The sequence below is a fragment of the Staurois parvus genome, unplaced genomic scaffold, assembly GCF_062004578.1.
Source record: "Staurois parvus isolate SC_StPar_1 unplaced genomic scaffold, SC_StPar_1.0 ptg000217l, whole genome shotgun sequence".
Classification (NCBI taxonomy): domain Eukaryota; kingdom Metazoa; phylum Chordata; class Amphibia; order Anura; family Ranidae; genus Staurois; species Staurois parvus.
In genome coordinates, this window is record NW_028318013.1 from 1,845,221 (window position 1) to 1,865,798 (window position 20,578).

Below are 20,578 nucleotides of genomic sequence, written 5' to 3' on the forward strand. Positions count from 1 at the left end.
CTCACACAGTGCACACAGTCCTCCACCCACACTGACGGGAACACCCTGGACCTCGTTTACTCTCATCTCTGCAGCCCCCACAACCTCACAAACACACCTTTCCCTCTCTCTGACCACAACCTCATTACGTTCTCTGTCTCCCTGTCCTCAAACACCTCCCCCCCCAAACGTCAAACCATCACCAGCTGTAACCTCCGCAACCTGAACCCGGCCCCTCTCCACTCTGCAGCTGACCGTCTTTACGACAGTATCCTTCCACTGTCCTGCCCTGACCTGGCCACTACTGCGTATAACAACTCGCTGTCAGCTGCCTTAGACTCCTTAGCACCCCTAACCACACGCAGCATTAGACCCCGACCGCTTCAACCCTGGCAGAACGACCACACCAAAAATCTTAAACAACGCAGTCGTGCGCTGGAGCGATTATGGCACAAAACCAGATCCCCTCAAGCGTTCACCCTTTACAAATCCACCTTCCTCTTCTTCACCTCCTCCCTCCACGCTGCCAAACAAGCCTACTTTGTAACCCTCATCAATACCCTCTCCACCTGTCCTCGCCGGCTCTTCTTCACTTTCAACTCCCTACTCTCCCCCCCCCCCCACCTCCACCTAGTACCTCACTCACTGCCCATGAGATTACCAACCACTTCCAAAACAAGATCAACGCAATCCGTAAAGACATCGTCAATGCTCAATCTACCTCCCCACCTAGCCTCCCTCCCACGATAACCCCCTCAACTCTCCCCTCCTCTGACCTCGCAACCGCCCTGACCCCCACCACACCTAACATCCCACACACTAAAACCTCCCCAACACTCCACTCATTCAGCCTTGCTACTACTGAAGAGGTCACTAAGGTCTTCTCAGAAGCCCGCCTCACCACTTGCCCCCTTGACCCTGTCCCCACACAACTCCTCCGGTCTCCCTCCTCCTCCATCCTACGCTCCCTCACCCACATCTTCAATCTCTCCCTCTCTACTGGCGCATTCCCCTCCCCCCTAAAGCACACGCACATCACTCCCATACTCAAAAAACCCTCCCTGGACCCCACCGACCTGAGCAACCTTAGGCCCATCTCCCTGCTGCCATTTTCATCCAAACTCCTCAAGCGCTTAGTCTACAATCGCCTAAGCTCCCACCTCAATGACAACAACCTCCTTGATCCACTACAGTCTGGCTTCCGTCCCCTAAACTCCACCGAAACCGCCCTACTCAAAATCACTAATGACCTGCTAACCGCCAAAGCTAATGGCCACTGCTCAGTCCTCCTACTCCTCGACCCCTCCGCGGCCTTCCACACAGTTGACCACCCCCTCCTCCTTAATAAACTATACTCCCTTGGCATCAGAGACTCCGCTCTCCTCTATCCCAACGCTCCTCATCTATCCCAACGCTCCTTCAGCGTTACCTATAACGCTGCCACCTCCCGCTCTCTGTTGGGGTCTCTCAAGGCTCTGTCCTGGGGCCCCTTCTCTTCTCCATCTACACCTCCTCCATTGGCCAACTGATACACTCCCACGGCTTCAACTATCACCTCTATGCCGATGACACGCAAATCTACCTCTCTACCCCTCGCCTCACCCCTTCAGTCTCCGCCCGAATCACCTGCCTACTGAACGACATATCAGACTGGATGTCGCTCCACTTCCTCAAATTAAACCTTTCCAAAACCGAGCTCCTAATTTTCCCCCCAGCCTGCAACCCCCCCATCCTCTCCATCACAATCAACAACGCCACCATCAGTCCCACCCCGCAAGCCAAAGTCTTAGGTGTCACTCTAGACTCAAATATGTCCTTCCAACCCCATGTCCAATCGATGGCAAACTCATGCAGGCTCCACCTCCGCAACATCTCCAAAATATGTACGTTCCTAACCCCAGACACTACTAAACAACTCATTCACTCCCTTATTATCTCACGACTCGACTACTGCAACTCCCTCCTCTCCGGCCTACCTCATCACAGACTATCCCCGCTTCAGTCTATCCTGAACTCAGCGGCCAGACTCATCCACCTTACCAACCGCTCCGCATCTGTCACCCCCCTCTGTCATTCCCTCCATTGGCTTCCGATTGCCCAACGCATTAAATTCAAACTACTAACATTGATGTACAAAGCCATTCATAACACTGCCCCAAACTACCTCACCAACCTGATACCCAAATACCACCCAACCCATACTCTTCACTCCTCACAAGACCTCCTACTTTCTAGCTCCCTGGTCTCTTCCTCCCACGCCCAACTGCAGGACTTCTCCAGGACTTCCCCATCCTCTGGAACTCACTACCCCAATCCATCACCTACCCTCCTCACCTTTAGGCGCACCCTGAAAATCCATCTCTTCAGGGAAGCCTACCCCACCCTCACCTAACAGCCGATCTCCACTCCTCTTACCACTCCATCCCCCACAGCCACTTCCTCCTGTACCACTATCCCCTCCCTCCTAGATTGTAAGCTTGAAAGAGCAGGGCCCTCGAACCTCTCGTATATTGTTTTGTTACTGTATTGTCTCATGTACTGTCCCCCACTATATTGTACAGCGCTGAGCAAACTTTTTGGCTCTATATAAGCACTGTATAACAATAATAATAATAATAATAATGATTACACTTTACTGTTTTCTACATGCAAATCCATCAGTCACTTCAGTCTGCTGGAAAATTTACTTTTTGTGTGAGTTATACTTTAATCACAGCAGCTTTTCTGCAAGGATGCTGACTGTACTGCCCTATACTGCCTATAGATGGTCCAATGTCACCCCGAGAATAGGGAGACATTTACCTGTCCTCTGCATTGCCAGAAACCACCTAATTTGTCTGGCAGACTAAATTGCATACACCCATTTAACACATTTCTTTTTTCTTTTCATTAAAGAGACTTTGCTACTTGCCCCATTTGGCAAATATGCAGTCTTTTTAAATTCCATCTCCCGACTCACATTACTCGCCTCCCATGCTGCTCCATTGCTCAGGTTACTAACTCCTTGTGTAAGCTCCATGCTAGATATGTCGGAAAATCTCTATAAGAAGTAATGAGGTTAAAGTACTCATTATTACCACTTAGGGTAACCCTAAATGGTTTGAAACTTATCATATAAGGCTTTGGACTGACAGGCAGAATTGGACATTTTATGGTCACCCTTAAATGCAAATAGTTACTAGAGAGAGAATATATTGATCTATATATGAAATGAATCTTGAAAATATAGAAAAGTGTGTAAAATATAAAAGACACCTGAATATTTAAATTTTCATAAATGTTCTAAAAAAAAAACATGTACACAATATATTTCCATTTCAGTTTGTTTTCTTTCTGGTTTCCAGACTATTCATTCATGGGATCATTAATAATTCAGGAGGTAATTCGAGATTTAGTACCAAGAGGCTTAAAACAGGCCAAAACTGTCATTCTAGCAGGTTCTAGGTAAGTTTTCAACTGTTAAAATGTTTATGTATTATGTGTATATGCTGTTTTGATATGTTGGTAGAAAGATTTGTAGATCCATCAGTGCTGGTTTTTGTTTTTTTTTAACTTTTAACATAAACAGGGGAATTCAAAACAGCCCTAAAGGCACTTTTCTGGTGGTAGTTCCTCTCGGGCATGCATTTGCACCTGTGTCGGAAATATTACCAACTTCTGTAGCAAATTCAGTTAGTTCTTACAACCGCCACTTTACAAACTTGTCAATATGACAGCAACAAATTCTTAAACAATTACCTCCAATTCTCAGATTAGGAAGCTGGCGATGCTTATGACCAACTCTGAGCTGGTGTACAGGAGCTATATCATGACTCAGAGTAGGCAATTTGTAGGCAGATGCCTACTTGTAGGATGCACATTATCTCATGTTACTGTTTGTACTGTGGTTATAATAAAGTATGTGCTAGTGAATTGGCCAGCCCAGGGAGTTAGGAAGAGGTTAAGGCTGCTGGCTCCCCGGTGTTCATGGCTTTGTTCCCATGTCGTGGGCTATAAATACAAGGGAAGGCAGCCATCTGGGCTCTCTCTTGGCCTTCCACATGGGAATAGACAGGAAGAAATGCTGCAGAAAGTAGTTCTACTTTGAGCACATGGCCCCCCTTTTGGGGTACCCAGTCGGGGTACCAGAAGCCGGTTATGGAGTTTGCTGAAAGGACATATCTAAGAGGTATGAACTGGGCAGCCTAAGCTAGGATGAACTAGAGCTGTGTATGGAGGAATCTGTGAGAGACTCTTTTACATTAATTCTGTATCGGCAAGAGGTTTCAAGTAAATGTTCCAAAAGTTCCTGGATTGAAGTTCTTTGAGTAACAGGGTGCATGCAAGGCATACAAAAGTACAGGGCTTGTAACAAGGGGGTGAAATGGAATGTTGGAGAGAACACTGTTCAAGGGTTAACAAGTGGTGAAACTACAAAGTGAAAGGTTGAGATGCCATTGCCATGAGTAACCAGAGGAGTGTTGGGTTCTATAGCTGCAAACTGGCAAATTTACAGTTTGACTTGGCAAGGATGACTGAGTGCTTTGGTAATAAGGGGGTTTCTGAGCTTTAACCCCTCCCTAGTGACAGATGTCCCATACATGCGACCAACATTGTGACACAGAGCGTCTATGGATGTAGCCTGCATGTCACACGGAAAGGGAAGAGTGAGGATCCTGGATCAGGAGTACAGAAGCTCAGAAACATGTAGAGACTTCTTGCTTAATGGAGTAAGACGTTTTGAATATGTCACTGGGAGTGAGGTGATATAGAGGGTAGGCTGGGGGAGCGGGGTAAAGGCTTCATGGTATCCCATCAGAAGTGCTGCACCATGTAAGTATAGTTAGGCAACTGTGAAGTTAATTGTGCACAGAGAGTTCATTGTACCAAGTGTTATGCTTGCTTCTAAGTCTAGAGTACCTCTTTAAGGCAGATTTCTCATGACTGCGGTCTGTGCTTGCTCATACAGGCACATAGCGAGTGAAGTTTCCAGTGTCCCCTAACTAGGTCATATTAAGCCCTGCCCACATGTGCCTCTGCTGGGAAGGTGTCATGTATGTGACGGCTTCCTGCACACTACTGTATACCTGAACCCATTTATCTGTTAGCTGAGGCATTCCCCAGCTGAAAGCTAAATGTAAACAAAGATGATACCCAAATATGACATTGCCCATTTTTGGAAATTACATGTCACTGGGTGGGCAGAGCCTGATGGGGAACTGAGAGACTATTTTCCCATCAAGTCCACTTTACTTTTGAATGACAGCGCATGGAAGTGGGTGGATTTGAAAAGCGCTATAGGACTATGGATCAGCCCACTACTGTGGGCTCTCAATCAAAAGTAAGCGGACCCGATGGACAACTAGTTTCTCAGTTCCCCATCAGACTTCGTTGACTCCAGTAAGCAGATCCTTGAACCTGGGCCTGTCAGTGTGATGGGCCCAGTGGTCGAGGAGGTAGGGCAGGAATGAGTGCACCAAGAAAGGAGTGTAGAGTGTGCGCACTCCTTCCTCAGTGCAGACACAAACAGATCATGTAGCTGTAGAAGAGACAGTCAGCGCACAGGATTTTAATAAGGTCATTTTGCAAGATCAATGTACAAATAGGCAGAGTATATCATAACACACCGACGACATGGTAACACCCAGGGGCCTCAGTACCATGGTTTCTTACTTTCCCTCTCTTCCTAGTGAAGTGACTGACCTCAGGTGATATATAGATATGAAACAAATCCTCCTACAAAAGTTGTACCTGTTTATCTACAGATGTCTTTCCCCCACAAATATTCAAAATACATAATTTACACAGGATCGCTCAGTTCTGAAAAGCAGGGGGCAGAGAGCTGAGGTTACACCAGTGTGGAGAGCTCTGACAGCTGATTAGAGGAAGGGGACAACCTCCCTTCACACAGCACATAGGAACAGAGCTGAGGCTGTCAATCAGCTGGAGCTCTTTCCCCTGTCACCTTTTTTCTCTTGGTGTCAGGAAAACCTGTCAGAACGAGGAACGAGGAAGTAGACAGAAATGACACTTAGTGCTCTGGACTGAGACAAGTACACACTATAGGGGGATATGCTATGTTCATATTTCATGTCTGAGGTTTACAACCACTTTAAGAATGAACATGTTTTACATTTTTATTGTTTGTTTCTACAGTGGGGATCGAAAGTTTGGGCACCCCAGCTAAAAATTTGTATTAATGTGCATAAAGAAGCCAAGGAAAGATGGAAAAATCTCCAAAAGGCATCAAATTACAGATTAGACATTCTTATAATATGTCAACAAAAGTTAGATTTTATTTCCATCATTTACACTTTCAAAATAACAGAAAACAAAAAAATGGCATCTGCAAAAGTTTGGGCACCCTGCAGAATTTATAGCATTCACTGCCCCCTTTGCCAAGCTGAGACCTGCCAGTGTCATGGATTGTTCTCAATCATCGTCTGGGAAGACCAGGTGATGTCAATCTCAAAGGTTTTAAATGCCCAGACTCATCTGACCTTGCCCCAACAATCAGCACCATGGGTTCTTCTAAGCAGTTGTCTAGAAAACTGAAACTGAAAATAGTTGACGCTCACAAAGCTGGAGAAGGCTATAAGAAGATAGCAAAGTGTTTTCAGATGTCAGTATCCTCTGTTCGGAATGTAATTAAGAAATGGCAGTCATCAGGAACAGTGGAAGTTAAAGCAAGATCTGGAAGACCAAGAAAAATATCAGACAGAACAGCTCGCTGTGAGAAAAACAGCTTGTGAGAAAAACAATTCAAAACCCACGTTTGACTGCACGATCCCTCCAGAAAGATCTGGCAGACACTGGAGTTGTGGTACACTATTCCACTATAAAGAGATACTTGTACAAATATGGTCTTCATGGAAGAGTCATCAGAAGAAAACCTCTTCTACGTCCTCACCACAAAATCATCGTTTGAACTTTGCAAATGAACATATAGACAAGCCTGATGCATTTTGGAAACAAGTTCTGTGGACCGATGAGGTTAAAATTGAACATTTTGGCCGGAATGAGCAAAGGTACGTTTGGAGAAGAAGGGGCACAGAATTTAATGAAAAGAACCTCTGTCCAACTGTTAAGCATGGGGTTGGATCAATCATGCTTTGGGGTTGTGTTGCAACCAGTGGCACAGGGAACATCTCACGAGTAGAAGGAAAAATGGATTCAATAAAATTTCAGCAAATTTTGGATGGTAACTTGATGCCATCTGTGAAAAAGCTGAAGTTAAAGAGAGGATGGCTTCTACAAATGGATAATGATCCTAAACACACCTCGAAATCCACAGGGGATTACATCAAGAGGCGTAAACTGAAGGTTTTGCCATGGCCTTCACAATCTCCTGACCTCATCATAAATAAAAATATATGGATAGACCTTAAAAGAGCAATGCGTGACAGACAGCCCAGAAATCTCAAAGAACTGGAAGACTTTTGTAAGGAAGAATGGGCAAAGATACCTCAAACAAGAATTGAAAGACTCTTGGCTGGCTACAAAAAGCGTTTACAAGCTGTGATACTTGCCAAAGGGGGCAGTACAAGATATTAACTCTGCAGGGTGCCCAAACTTTTGCAGACGCCATTTTTTTGTTTTCTGTTATTTTGAAAGTGTAAATGATGGAAATAAAATCTAACTTTTGTTGACATATTATAAGAATGTCTAATCTGTAATTTGATGCCTTTTGGAGATTTTTCCATCTTTCCTTGGCTTCTTTATGCACATTAATACAAATTTTTAGCTGGGGTGCCCAAACTTTCGATCCTCACTATATATGTTTCTACACTTTTTTAGGTTTAAGCTGTCTGGCCACAGTGTGGCACAACACTAGAGTATATTCCTCCCAGGCCAGGCAAGCCAGAATCAGCATTCCAGGTCTCCATGATAATCCGGATTGAACTGGTACAAGAGGCCAGGTCTATAGGTGAACAGGTGGAGATTAGTAATGACTCCTGGTACTTGAAATGCAAGATGATGGTTGCATCCGGTTTCTGGACTGCACCAAATCTTCAAAATATTGATCAGCACACAGGATCTGGTCACAATAGTATACCCTCATTCGCCAACTGGATCATATGATTGGGTGGTGCTTAGTGATGATTTTTAGTGTTTGGAGCACAGGATAACTGCTGGTTGCAGTTTCCGGAAAGCACACCATCAGGGGTGGACTGACCATTTGGAAACTCGGGCACTGCCCGAGGGCCCGGGGTCAGTAGGGGGCCCCATGAGATGCCCCTGGTACCTTTTTCATAGGCTTTTTTGAGTTTGGGCAAGGACACAGGGGCCCCATGATCCCCTATTGCCCGGGGGCCCCATGAGCTGTCAGTCCACCCCTGCACACCATCCATATAGTGGTCTGCTATAATGGCATGTTGTTTATGTGAAAGTGCATTTAACTGCATTAAGGTTGTTCACAGTCTGGCTAGTCATGTTTTGAGGAATGGGACTCTGAAGGTTGTGTTTGTACAGTTGTGGTGACTTTCCCCCATAGAAAGTCTATATACAGTATGTATGTGTTTTATTTCACTCTGCTGTCTGTCACCTTGAGAAAGGGATCCACTGTGGCCCAGAACAGTCGGAGTGTTATGGTTTACTCTGTGTATTTGTACATTGCTCTTGCAAAATGACCTTGTTAAAATCCTGAGGTCATCTGGTTGAGTGTTGCCTCTCTCTTCGAATGGTAGTTGACAGTGTCATCATTAGCTATGCACTCTTAATAAGGGATATTAAAGGGTGTGGTGATGGATTTGTTACGAGATTCATGTACCCGTCTCTGACAGGTACACAAATTGGGTGTGTAAGGGGGCCTACTATTGGGCAGATGTTGCCACCACATTGTACAGTCCCCGCCCCGCTTCCTCTTGGATAGGGCATCCATCCTCCTGTTGTTGACCTAAACTCTCCACCATATTTTTGTCCTACTCCCAGCCATAGTCTAGCTCACGAAATCTCCGGCCTAAGGCTTTGATATTTAAGAATAAAGGATGCCCACACAGACTAATTTGCAGCACTTTACTGCAACTTCACATCTGAAAAATTACTGTGACATATTACTTCAGATATACTAGCAGAAGCTTCTGTGTGGAACGCCACATATGAAGTTTGACATTCTGTAGCAGTGACTTCAGTGCAGAGCATAAATACACATATTTTAGTTAAGCCATCCTTCCTTTACTCCATTCCTCTCCTCGGGAGCACCAGGGAATTATGTAAACATACAATATAGTACACCTCACCTGTCAATATGCTTTTTTTCATGGACTTTCAAACATCTCTATTGGGAACCACTATCTTTATCTGTTTCTTTGATCAGAGCCCACTCTTCACCAATACTTCTCCTTCAGAGACATAATTAAAGACCATAGACGGTGCATGCATGTGCAATTTTCTTTCATGCATCAGTGTTGATTTAAGAATCCCTCCGCCAGAGCCATTGTGTTCTCCCGGCATCCCCTCTGGCATAACACAGTGAATACTGTTAGCAGCTATAATAGCTGCTAGCAATATTCACATGTATAACCCAACAGGCTGGTCGATCCATCAACTTGGGTACATTCAGCCTGCCCATACATGATTCGAATCTCGTCCGGTCCCTGCTGAACCGGTCGAGATTCGAACTGTCTATGGCTTGCTTTATAACTTGCTTGTTCTATATGTTGGTAGTTGTCTTCTAGACCCTGGCTGCTGCTCATTATAGGCCCATTTCTGTTGTGCACTTGATCCCTCTCTCATTCATCAGTATAGCTCAAATTCTCTCAATTACCATACCTGGAAACTGGTATTAAACACAGACTTTAACTTAGTTTTCTCATATGTTGTCCCACTGCAGCATTGAATCACACAAAATGGTGAAGGAACATATCACTTGCTTGGTACCCTAAGGCTCCTTCCAAGCCCAAAGAGTACCTTTTCTAGGAGACAATATATATGTTGATTCAAATAGACCTTGATACAAAATATGGTGAGCAATTTATCTACTCCACACTCCCTGACACATACACCAAGGCGCAAAATATTTTCAGAAATATGCATTGACATACTGTATTTACAGAATAAAACATAATTTTCATGATTTCTGCTTTTGTGAACAAAGGAAATGATCTTTCATAAATTTGCAGTGGTTTTACATGATTTGGAGACCAGCGGGATCTCAAAGTCATCTATAAGATTTTAGATTTGGTAATTGGAGAACAAAAAAAATAAATGCAGAGCCTACAACTGTTATTATCATTATTATTATTATTTAACATTTCAAACTAAGCAATCCAAAGAGTTAAAAAAGGCTCCAAACAGTGATCAGGGCCCTTCAATATATTGTGTATGTGTATATTTGGCCCCAAGGCTCTTGGGTCTTCAATAACAACCTTTAAAGGATTATGACTACAGTGTGATGGTGACTTTATCCATTCATTTAGGTTGATTTGAAAGATAAATGTTCAGGGAGCAGGTCTCCTGGTCTGGTGTATAGTATTCTGCTTTTAGATCCCAAAGATTCTTTAAAAGTCCACTTGCTTATACTTGGCTTCAGGGCTCTTTCCACTTCAGTTATACCTCGCATAGATTGTAAATACTGTGTGCTGATGATGTCATCTATTCATGTATGTTGTTTTGAAAGAGAAATGTCCAGGGACATTGCTACTGGTGTATAATCCCCTGCTTTTAGATCTCCAAAAAATTTCTATGTGTAGTCAAACACTCTTCCATGCTCAGTACATTTCAGTGTACAGATAATCTGCAATGCTATTAGTAAAATGCTCTCTCCTATATCTGGTATTGAACCTATGCAACTCTGTTGATAACCTATTAGCTTTTGTCACATGCATGCTATAGCCACATACACCTACTCATGTTTTGCAACAGAAATGTTGCAAATGTCTTTAGTTGGGTGTAGGTAGTGTTTTATATTCCCCACCTACACTTATTGTTAAGCGTTTACATGAAGCACTAAAGAATCTTTTTCAGCCTGTAAGTTTACATCAGTGAATGTATTACCTTGATCTATCAGTACAGAATCGTGGGGGAAGGCATGTCAACACATGAGCCTTAATGTTACCTTGGAGAGAGGACTATCACTGTTAACCCCTATGTTACCTTCTATCAGAGAAATAAACCTTTACAAATTTACCACACATGCTTGCTAAATGTTTTGTACTTAACAAATAAAGTGTTGATGAATATCTATCATCTGTTCAATGCATGCGTAATTAGATGAACATGCTGTAAAACATCTTTTGTAATCAGTGTTGATGTCACCGGTTGATATTAGCAGGCAATCTCTCCCCAAACACTAAGGTGATCATATTTTCAAAATGAAATAGGGGAACACCCTACAGACTATGGTCGCTGTTAATGGGATTGGGATGGGAAAAAGTAGGGGAAGGGTTTAATAGCAGTGTGGATACCACGCCGTGCCGAATGGTGAGTGTGGCTAAATTGTGCTAACAGTGTGAGAAGCTTAAAGGGGTCAATAAAAGTTGAGCCCATTTTGCTCTGGGTAGAAACTGCGTAACACGCAGAGTGCAGAGGTCAGGAGTACGTAATACCCAGAGTACAGATCGCTGTGATCTATGCTACTACTTATCCGATGCATGTAGTTTTCTTTCCATTGGGAACCACGGTGAAGATACAATTTACAAGTTGGATTGGGCAAAGCCTGTCACTGCTTTTTTGTCACTATGGGGTTTAATTATTAAAGCGTGAGAGTGCAAAATCAGGTTCTGCATAGAAACCAATCAGCTTCTAACCTCAATTAAGCTTTAGCAAGAAAGCCTTGAAGCTGATTGGTTTCTTTGCAGACGTGAGCCTGATTTTGCACTCTCAAGATTTAGTAAATAAACCCCTATCTGTCAGTGCAACTTTCAAGGCTTTGACACTTATAGCCTGTATGTGTACTTTGTGAACTATGTTTGCTTCTCATGTGCTACGCTTTTAAACATTATTTGGCTGCTGTATATAGGCCATGATTCTGGACTAGCTGTTGTACATGTAAAGCCCAAAGCTGCAGCTCTGTCTTCCATTTCTATAATTCAAGTGCAATAGACAATTGAACATGACGTTATGAGATAATATGGACAATAATTAATAGCTTATTTGGCCAAGGGATACCAGTTATAATCACTGACTCCCAGCGACAGACTGACAACTCATGGGGCCCCCGGGCAATAGGGAATCATTGAGCCCGTGTCCTTGCCCAAACTCAAAAAAGCCTATGAAAAAGGTACCAGGGGCATCTCTGGGTGCCCCCTACTGACCGCGGGCCCTCAGACGGTGCCTGAGTTTCCAAATGGTCAGTCCGCACCTGCTGACCCCAAGGATGGAAGGGCTTTAATGCTGTGCTTTCTTGTTTATTTAAATGCGCCAAGCATTATTCTTTCATGCTTCGTAATATTTTGGTGATTTTTGAGTATATACAAGAGATACAAATGGTGCATTGCGTCATAGGATTACAAACTTACAGTGCATGGTTGGCTGCTTATTATCATGATATGTAGATATTATATTAGTACCTACAATACCATGCACTGAGGTGAAGTATATCTTATATCCTGAGGAGCATATTATGATTAGATTATTTAAGTTCTGCATGTAGTGGCTGTGAGTGGCTCGAATGTCCAGTGTATGAGATGGCAATGTTGACAGTTTTTAATACACGGTGGAGGGTGAAGGTGTTTTGTAAAACTTTGTGATTTTAAATCTGAGTTTCTATAATAAAAGGATACATAATATTTTTATGAGCAAGTACCGTATATGTTTCTCAATCATAATTATAAACTTTTTCTTTTTTGATGGTCTGTCCCAGATTAGTTATTGTGCAGTGTACATTAAGTTAGAGGCTTGCCCCCCTGATTTGGGGAGCAAGCACAATGCAAATGAGACTTTATCTATAAATAATTAGGAAAATCCTTGCAGTTTTTTTTTAATTTTTATGTCTGATTCCCCACCTACCTCCCTGAATTGCACTCACTGAACCTTGGCATTACATTGTATCCACTAATGAGACCTGATGCCATGACCTCCCACAATTTTTCTTCTTCTGTATGTTATGTATGTTGCAGAATTCATGGACACCAAATGGGTAGTCATGACAATAAAGGAGCAAAAACATCACAATAGCCATCAGGAGAGATTTGTGGTCATGATAACATGCTGTGGCCCCCGGAGGGCTCACTATAGACAGGTTAGGTATGAGGAAAGGAGGAGGTAGCTGGGCAGGTCAGGTATGCGGTTTAGGTGAACATTTTGGGTATGGTAAGTAAATGAGGGGATAGGTGGATGGTTCAGGTATGAAGTAGTAATTGGATGGATCAGGTAAAATGGTGGTGGGGTATCCCAGGATAAGTTGATGGACCTAATATAGTAAAACCAAAAGAAAAAAAAAATATTTTCACCTCCCAACCTTGTCTGGTCCAGGGGCGGACTGACCATTTGAGCACTCGGGCACTGCCCGAGGGCCCGTACTCAGTAGGGGGCTCCATGAGATGCCCCTGGTACCTTTCATTTGCTTTATCATAGGCTTTTTTGGGTTTGGGTGAGGACACAGGGGCTCCATGATCCCCTATTGCCCGGGGGCCCCATGAGTTGTCAGTCTGCCCCTGGTTCCCACCATGCACACACTCTCTAGTCTCCTTCACATGTCTGTGCTGTCAGTTATATACATTTAAAGTACAACTAAAGGCAAAACGTTTAGTGTTGGATAGGGTGCAGAGGCATTAGAACACCTGTCAGTTTTTATTGCTGGCTGTGCGCTCATTAGGGAGATTCTCTCTTTCTATCTGCCCTGTTTACTATTATCATTGAAAGTAAAAGTAAAAGAAAATCCCAAAGGTTGGGTTGTCCTCAGAAAAGTAATGGTGGGGAAATCTTTGCATGGGGACGCTTGTTCTGGTGACCTATGGGTTCTCGTGGAATTTCCTTAATTTGCAGAGATTTGCTCTTACCTCCTGTTTTGGTTATGGAACAGGAAGTGAAGGAAAATCTCCCCAATGGTACACAGATGGTAAAAAATAAACTGACAGGGTTTTGACCTTCCCTTACTGTATCTAAAATGAAAAAAAAAAAGTTTTGCCTATAGTTTTACTTTAAATATTTTACAGATTATGACAGTGTGGTGCCATGGGTGGGAAACAATTTCATCCTATAGAAACAAATACTCTCTTAGATACATTAAAGTAGTACTATGTATTCCTATACTTTAATGTATTCTCTGCTTTAAGGTAGAAAATGCCCCACTACTTGTCCCAATCACCCCCAACCCTGTCCCTAAAAGCACATGTACTTAGAAGCAGATGTTTGGATTCTGCATTAGGGGCTACACACATGTGTGAATGGCTCAGTTGAAAACAATGCAGCTGCATTAGGATACATAATTAAAAAACAAATCTATATGCATGTTTTTACAGCAGTGTGAATGAAGCCCAGACTAGAATCCTGCAATTTTCTTATCTTTTAGTTTTTTTCTTTTGTTCCAGTGCTGGAGGTACTGGGGTCCTTATCAATATTGACAGAGTGTCAGCACTTATAGAAGAGCTAACAGCGGACACTGTTCAAGTACGGGGCCTTGTTGATTCTGGTTGGTTTTTGGACAAGAAACAGGCAAAATCTGATTGTACAGATGGCTCCTCATGCGCATTAACTGATGCTATCAAGAGAGGTCTAAAGTAAGTGAAAAAAAAAATGTTTAAAAGTAGAGTGCCTACAGCTTTCCTTTCACAAACACTATCCTTATTACAGTTGATGAAATTGAGAAAATTTCACATCTGTAATCTCTACCCCTTCAGATATTTCTACTAGACTAAAGCTGGATATTGATGGTCAGCAGGGACCAGCCAAATTTTGATCCATGCATGGTGGTTCCAGATCGATAGAAGAACAGAAATGTTTATCAATCATCAACTGCATGCATTGGGCTGCGACCGCTAAATCAATGTATTCTGACAACGATGGAGTCTCCCTGTCAGAATACAATGGCAGAGGGGGGAGGATTCCACCATCCACCTAGCTTGTGTGGAATCTGGAAATACAATAGTTTTTTCTATGGCCAGCCTAAGGAAGTATAAAAAGAAACCTACAAGCAGTAGGAAATTGTCAGACTGTCAGCTGAGGTTCTGTTCCCTTCATATTGTATATGTGTACTGTAAGTTAATTTTTCTCTTCACTTATTTGTTAATAGTTAGGAGTAATGTAATGAAAAAACAATTGTGCATTCCAAGATAAAATGGTTGGCTGCAGTTTACCATTCCCAAACTGTAAATTTTCATTTAAATGACAACCCAGACTAGCAGTATAACACTGGCATTTTACCGAAGGCTCATTGTGTTAGATAGGGTTTTTGGACTGGTGTAAACTGCACAAGGTAATTGTAGCTATTGGAGTGCACCTGTAGCAAAGCAATTGAGTACTGTACATGATAAAAAACAACTGCTAGACACCTAGACAGTACAATGGTGGACTTTACTACATGAGACCATTGAAACAATTCATACATTTAAAAAGAGACTGGGGAAAAAAATCCCCCAAGATACACAACCTCCTCTTATCAATTTATTGTGTAGCCACATAGGCTGTATTTGTAGCTTGTCGAGCTTCAACAGTCAGTCAACGCGATTCAAATATAGCTTCTTCAGAACCGTATATTAGAGGAGGTAGAACACTAACAATATAGATAAATTACATACATTAGTACATATATCACCAAAAAGTAGGGGAGCATATGACTGAACCCTAAATAAACAAAAATAATATGTATACATAGGCTCACATTAATAGTGCAGAAGGACCCAGATGTGAGGTCTGACAGGTGGACATAGGGGACCCAAAAAGGACTATTATCTGAGGGGCACATTCTCAATAATATACCAATCATCGATAGGATCTACAAAATGTAGTTGAGTCAGATTATTTTTCTCTACATAAGTTATCTCAAAAAGACTGGCACACATATTGTGGATACCTACATGAACAGCCTCAAGCGAAAAAAAGGAGGAAAATTCTCAAACTTCCTCATATTTCATAAACCACAACTTCTAATTCGGTAGGGATCATTCCATCCTTCTCAATAGCTGTATTCATTCTACAGAACAATATGAACATAGGAGCCTCAAATGAAAATCTTCATCACTTCATAGATGAGGATTTTCATTTGGGGCTCCTTTGTTCATATTTCATATTAAAAGCTGTGGTTTATGAAAAATTAGGAAGTTTGAGAATTTTCCTCTTTTTGCACTTGAGACTGTTCATGTAGGTATTTGCAATATGCGTTCTAGTCTTTTTGAGATAACTTATGTAGAAAAAAAATTATCTAACTCAACTATGTTTTGTAGATCCTATCGATGATTGGTATATTATTGAAAATGTGCCCCTCAGATAATAGTCCTTTTTTGGTCCCCTATGGATACATATTAATTTTGTTTATTTAAGATTCAATTGTATGCCCCCCTACTTCTTGGTATTATATGTACTAATGTATGTAATTTTTCTATACTGTTAGAGTTCTTTGTCCTCTAACATACGGTCCTGAAGAAGCTATAGGAGATACACGTTGACCGTTGAAGCTGGACAAGATACAAATACAGCCTATGTGGCTACACAATTAATTGATAAGAGGAGGTTGTGTATCTTAGGGGATTTTTTTTTCCAGTCTCTTTTTAAATGTATAAATTGTTTCAATGTATTTCAAACTGTTTTATACTTATCTAGAATAAAATATGTTATTTTTCAATGAAATGAAGTGTGGTCTCATGTGGTGCCTATAAAGTCCACTATTGTACTGTCTAGGTGCCTAGCAGTTGTTTTTTCCATGATCATAATTGGATGTGGCACATTGAAAGTTCTTACAATCCTCTACTGTACATGATACTTTTTTATTTGGCACTAATAGTTTTTAATTCAGGACAAGGTTTTGAGAGATGTTCTATCTTCCTCAAGCCGACTCAGTCCTCATATAGAAAGCTTAACATAATGCCAATTAGTTTTACAATTTTACAGCTCAGAAAAAAATCTGTGAAAGGCAGGTAAAAAAGATTATCTAAAAATCTTACAGTCATAATATATTTCACCCATCAACCAAATTATAAAGGAACTATTAAATTACCTCTGCAAAAATATTGGTTACTACAGTGGCCATCAAAATTGACAAACTCAGTTTACAAGAAACCTCCTTACCTCCCACAGGTCCATCTCTTACTAAATGAACCATTACACAAAACAACAATGTAAACTGAAGCACCATACCACTCACTATTAAAAGATCGAAGTACAATTTTATTTCAATAAAAGATCAGAGTGGACTGAAAGAAACATAAATAGACTAGGAATGAACTGGACCCTTAATGGTATTTCTTGCAGTGTGATTACAAGTTCTGGTTTGACTACTCTTTTGATTTCCCCCCTTGAATTTACATTTTTGTTAATTTACACTACAAGCTAGAGACTGGGGAGATCTTTTGGGGTGCCCCTGCTGAACAGGCTGAATTTCGATCCATGTATGGCCAGCTTTAGATATTAGGCTGAATCTGTACTGTAAACTAGAATTTGTGGATGCACAGCCACCCAATGTCATAAAGGAATTCATTGTATGGCTCCATCCACCATCCCAAAATGAAGAATGAGTCCATTATGTTTTGAATTTGTTATAGACATGAAATATGTAAATACTTTCTGTATTAAGAAGGCTTACTGTGCTTTAAAAGAACATTCACATAATTGTAGAATTTGTTTTTGTTAAATTTTTATTTGCATTAATACTACTTACTACTGACATGATGAAGACTGGAACTCTTAAAAAATTGTCTTGAAAAATGAACTTAGTCCAAAGCTGGTTATTTTTTTTTGTCATCTGCAGGCTTTGGAATGGAGTACTTCCAGATAAATGCAGACAACAGTTTAGGAGAGGGGATGAGTGGCAGTGCTTTTATGGCCCCAAGTCCTTTATATCAATGAAATGTAAGTACCACTTAGCTTCAGTACACACTTAAAAACCTCCCATGCAGGCCAAAAAGGTCTTGGGTTATTAAAGTTGGGATGGTTGGGATGGTCATGGTATGACTAAATTTATTGGGAGGGAGTTGGATGGATAATGGGTAGGTGACTGCTCAGGTACAGGAAAATCCATTGTGAGCCTTTAGGAGCAATGGGAAAAATGTACTAAAACTGGAGCACACAGAATCTGAAACAGCTGTGCATAGTAACCAATAAACGTCTATCTTCAGCTTGTTCGGTTAAGGTTTGAAAATGAAAACTGATTAGAAACTGGCTGCCATGCACAACAGCTCCAGGTTTATGTTTGCTCCAGTTTAAGTAAATTCTACTTAATGCATCTAAAAAAAATAAACTGCTCTGCCTTTAGCACTAATATATGCAAACAAATGTTCTTCTTCACGGGCATTGCTAAGATTGTGACAAACTGGGGCAATCTTGGGCACCCAAAGGAGAGGAATGAGGTAGATTCATCACACGGAATGGTGTGTGCACCATTAAAGGAGTTTAAAAAGCCATGGTAAAAAAAATCTGAGCCTGTTCACTGTAAACATGGCACACATATGCCACAGTCCTTGTATCCACAAAATACAGCATGCTTTAATTACTGTGCCACAAGTGAGTGTCACATCTAAACCTCAGCACAATCATTTAAAAAAAAATGAAACTATTCTATTACAGATGCTTTTCAGCCTTCCTTAAAAAAGAACTTCATCAAATAGTCAGAGAAGGATGAGCTTCGAATTCAGGTCAACCACGAATGCAAACTGAACCAAAGCTGTTCGCAGTATATCAAATGGGTGAACTAAGTGGCCAGATTTGGCCAGTTCACCCACCTACCAGAACCTCTGGCTGCTGCAGCCATAAGTCATTCATTTAGTGGCTGTATTACTAAGGTCACTAAATAAAGCATCTGGCCGCCAGCAGAGTCTGGAATCAGGGCTTCCCATGTGATATCATAAAATAAAAAATAATCATGACCTCATATTTTCCTAACAAGTTTGTTGACATTCAGCTGGGGACTGGGGAGCTGTCATTTGTGGTGAGAATCATGTGAGAGAGGAACATCAGCATGGGTCATCCTGTTTGTGTCAATAGGCCGTTTTTCGTTGTGATTGACAATGGATCTACCTCACTGAACCACATGAATGACATAATAAATATAAATGGATAAATATTGTGAGATTAGTTTTTTTTATAAATTACTTGTTTCTGTGATGTTTATGTGTTCTTTCTTTTTTTTTTTTTCACTCATTCATGTAGAGAGGTGCCAGTTATTTGAGGGTTTCACATTCACTGGGTTAGAGATGTATTGATGAGGCTCTTGTCCTCATCAACAATGGGACAAGGTGCCTTGCAGGGGGCCCCTTCTGGCAGGCTACCCCTCATGTTGAGGGCATGTTTAAAGTGGTTCTAAAGGTAAAACATTTTCTATCTTAAAGTGTTACTAAACCCAGGACCCTGCATTCACTATATCTGGTCTCCCACAGTACACAGCACAAAGTGCAATTATTTTAGTAACTATAAATTGCTAAATACCTTTTTATGGAAGTCTTGTGACTTCCATATATGTTCAGCAATGCACATTTTGAAGCGGAAGAGTTTTCATTTTGCTCTAGGAAGATGCAGAACCCCTGACCTCTGTCTGAACAGTGCTAATTTGCCCTGTGCTGCTCACATGCACTCTCCCAAGAAAAAAAAAAAACACTCCAGCAATACATGCCAAACTGAGCATGTGCAGAGTGACTCCACACGAGATGATTAGAGAAGACAGGATCAAACAGCCTTTTTACACAATTCAGATGATTAACCCCTTAGGTTCCACAGTGAGTATAACAAGCATGCTTTACTACATATACAGGCTGATTTTACTTTTGTGGGTTTAGTAACACTTTAATGCATCCCCTGCAAAGTAAAAACATTTTGCCACTTGCTGTGCCTTCCTCCCCCCTTCCGGGTCCTGTATCAGTCCAGTGATGTGGCCTATCTGCCCATCTTCTCTTCTTTCTCCACTCTCTCACAAGCTTGGCTGAGAGCAGCAGGAGCTATTGACTCATGCTGCTGTCAGTAGTAAAATCCTGTGAGAAGAGAGCATGGGGCAGCGCCATGCAGCATTTTGTATGTCACACACACGCTCAGGATCGAGCTTGCACATCTGCCTGTCCCAGGGCCTGTGCTTCCACTAGGAAAACTAGGGAGTTGCCTAGGGTGCACTGCCACCTAGGGGCGCCTGGGCACAGCACAGGCCGACACTCTCTGTGTGGTCTATGGACCTCTTGTATGAATTCTTAATTTCTCTGCAGAGTCCCCCTATCCTCATACACAGTGAATGATGAGGGAATGATGGCACCTTTACTCTGCACAACTGTCTCACAGCTCGTCCACGCACATGAGTATTTAGTGTATATATATATATATATATATATATATACACACACACACACACATATTTAATATACACTGCTCAAAAAAAATAAAGGAATACTTTGAAAACACATCAGATCTCAATGAGGAAAAATATCATGCTGGATATCTATACTGATAAAGACTGGGTAATGTGTTAGGAACGTAAGGATGCCCCATCATTGGATGGAAATGAAAATTATCAACCTACAGATGACTAAATTCACAGACACCCCAAAAA

The 20,578-nt window shown here is 41.8% G+C and overlaps 1 protein-coding gene across 1 annotated transcript in view; it reads left to right on the forward strand.

Annotated features, from left to right (window-relative positions):
- LOC149460910 (palmitoleoyl-protein carboxylesterase notum2-like) overlaps positions 1-20,578 on the forward strand; it is a 48,138-nt gene that overhangs the window by 12,810 nt on the left and 14,750 nt on the right. The window contains exons 7-9 of the mRNA XM_089679064.1: positions 3,324-3,423; positions 14,430-14,618; positions 17,801-17,901. Of these exons, the coding sequence (XP_089535190.1) occupies positions 3,324-3,423; positions 14,430-14,618; positions 17,801-17,901 (390 nt within the window). The remainder of the gene's footprint in view (positions 1-3,323; positions 3,424-14,429; positions 14,619-17,800; positions 17,902-20,578) is intronic.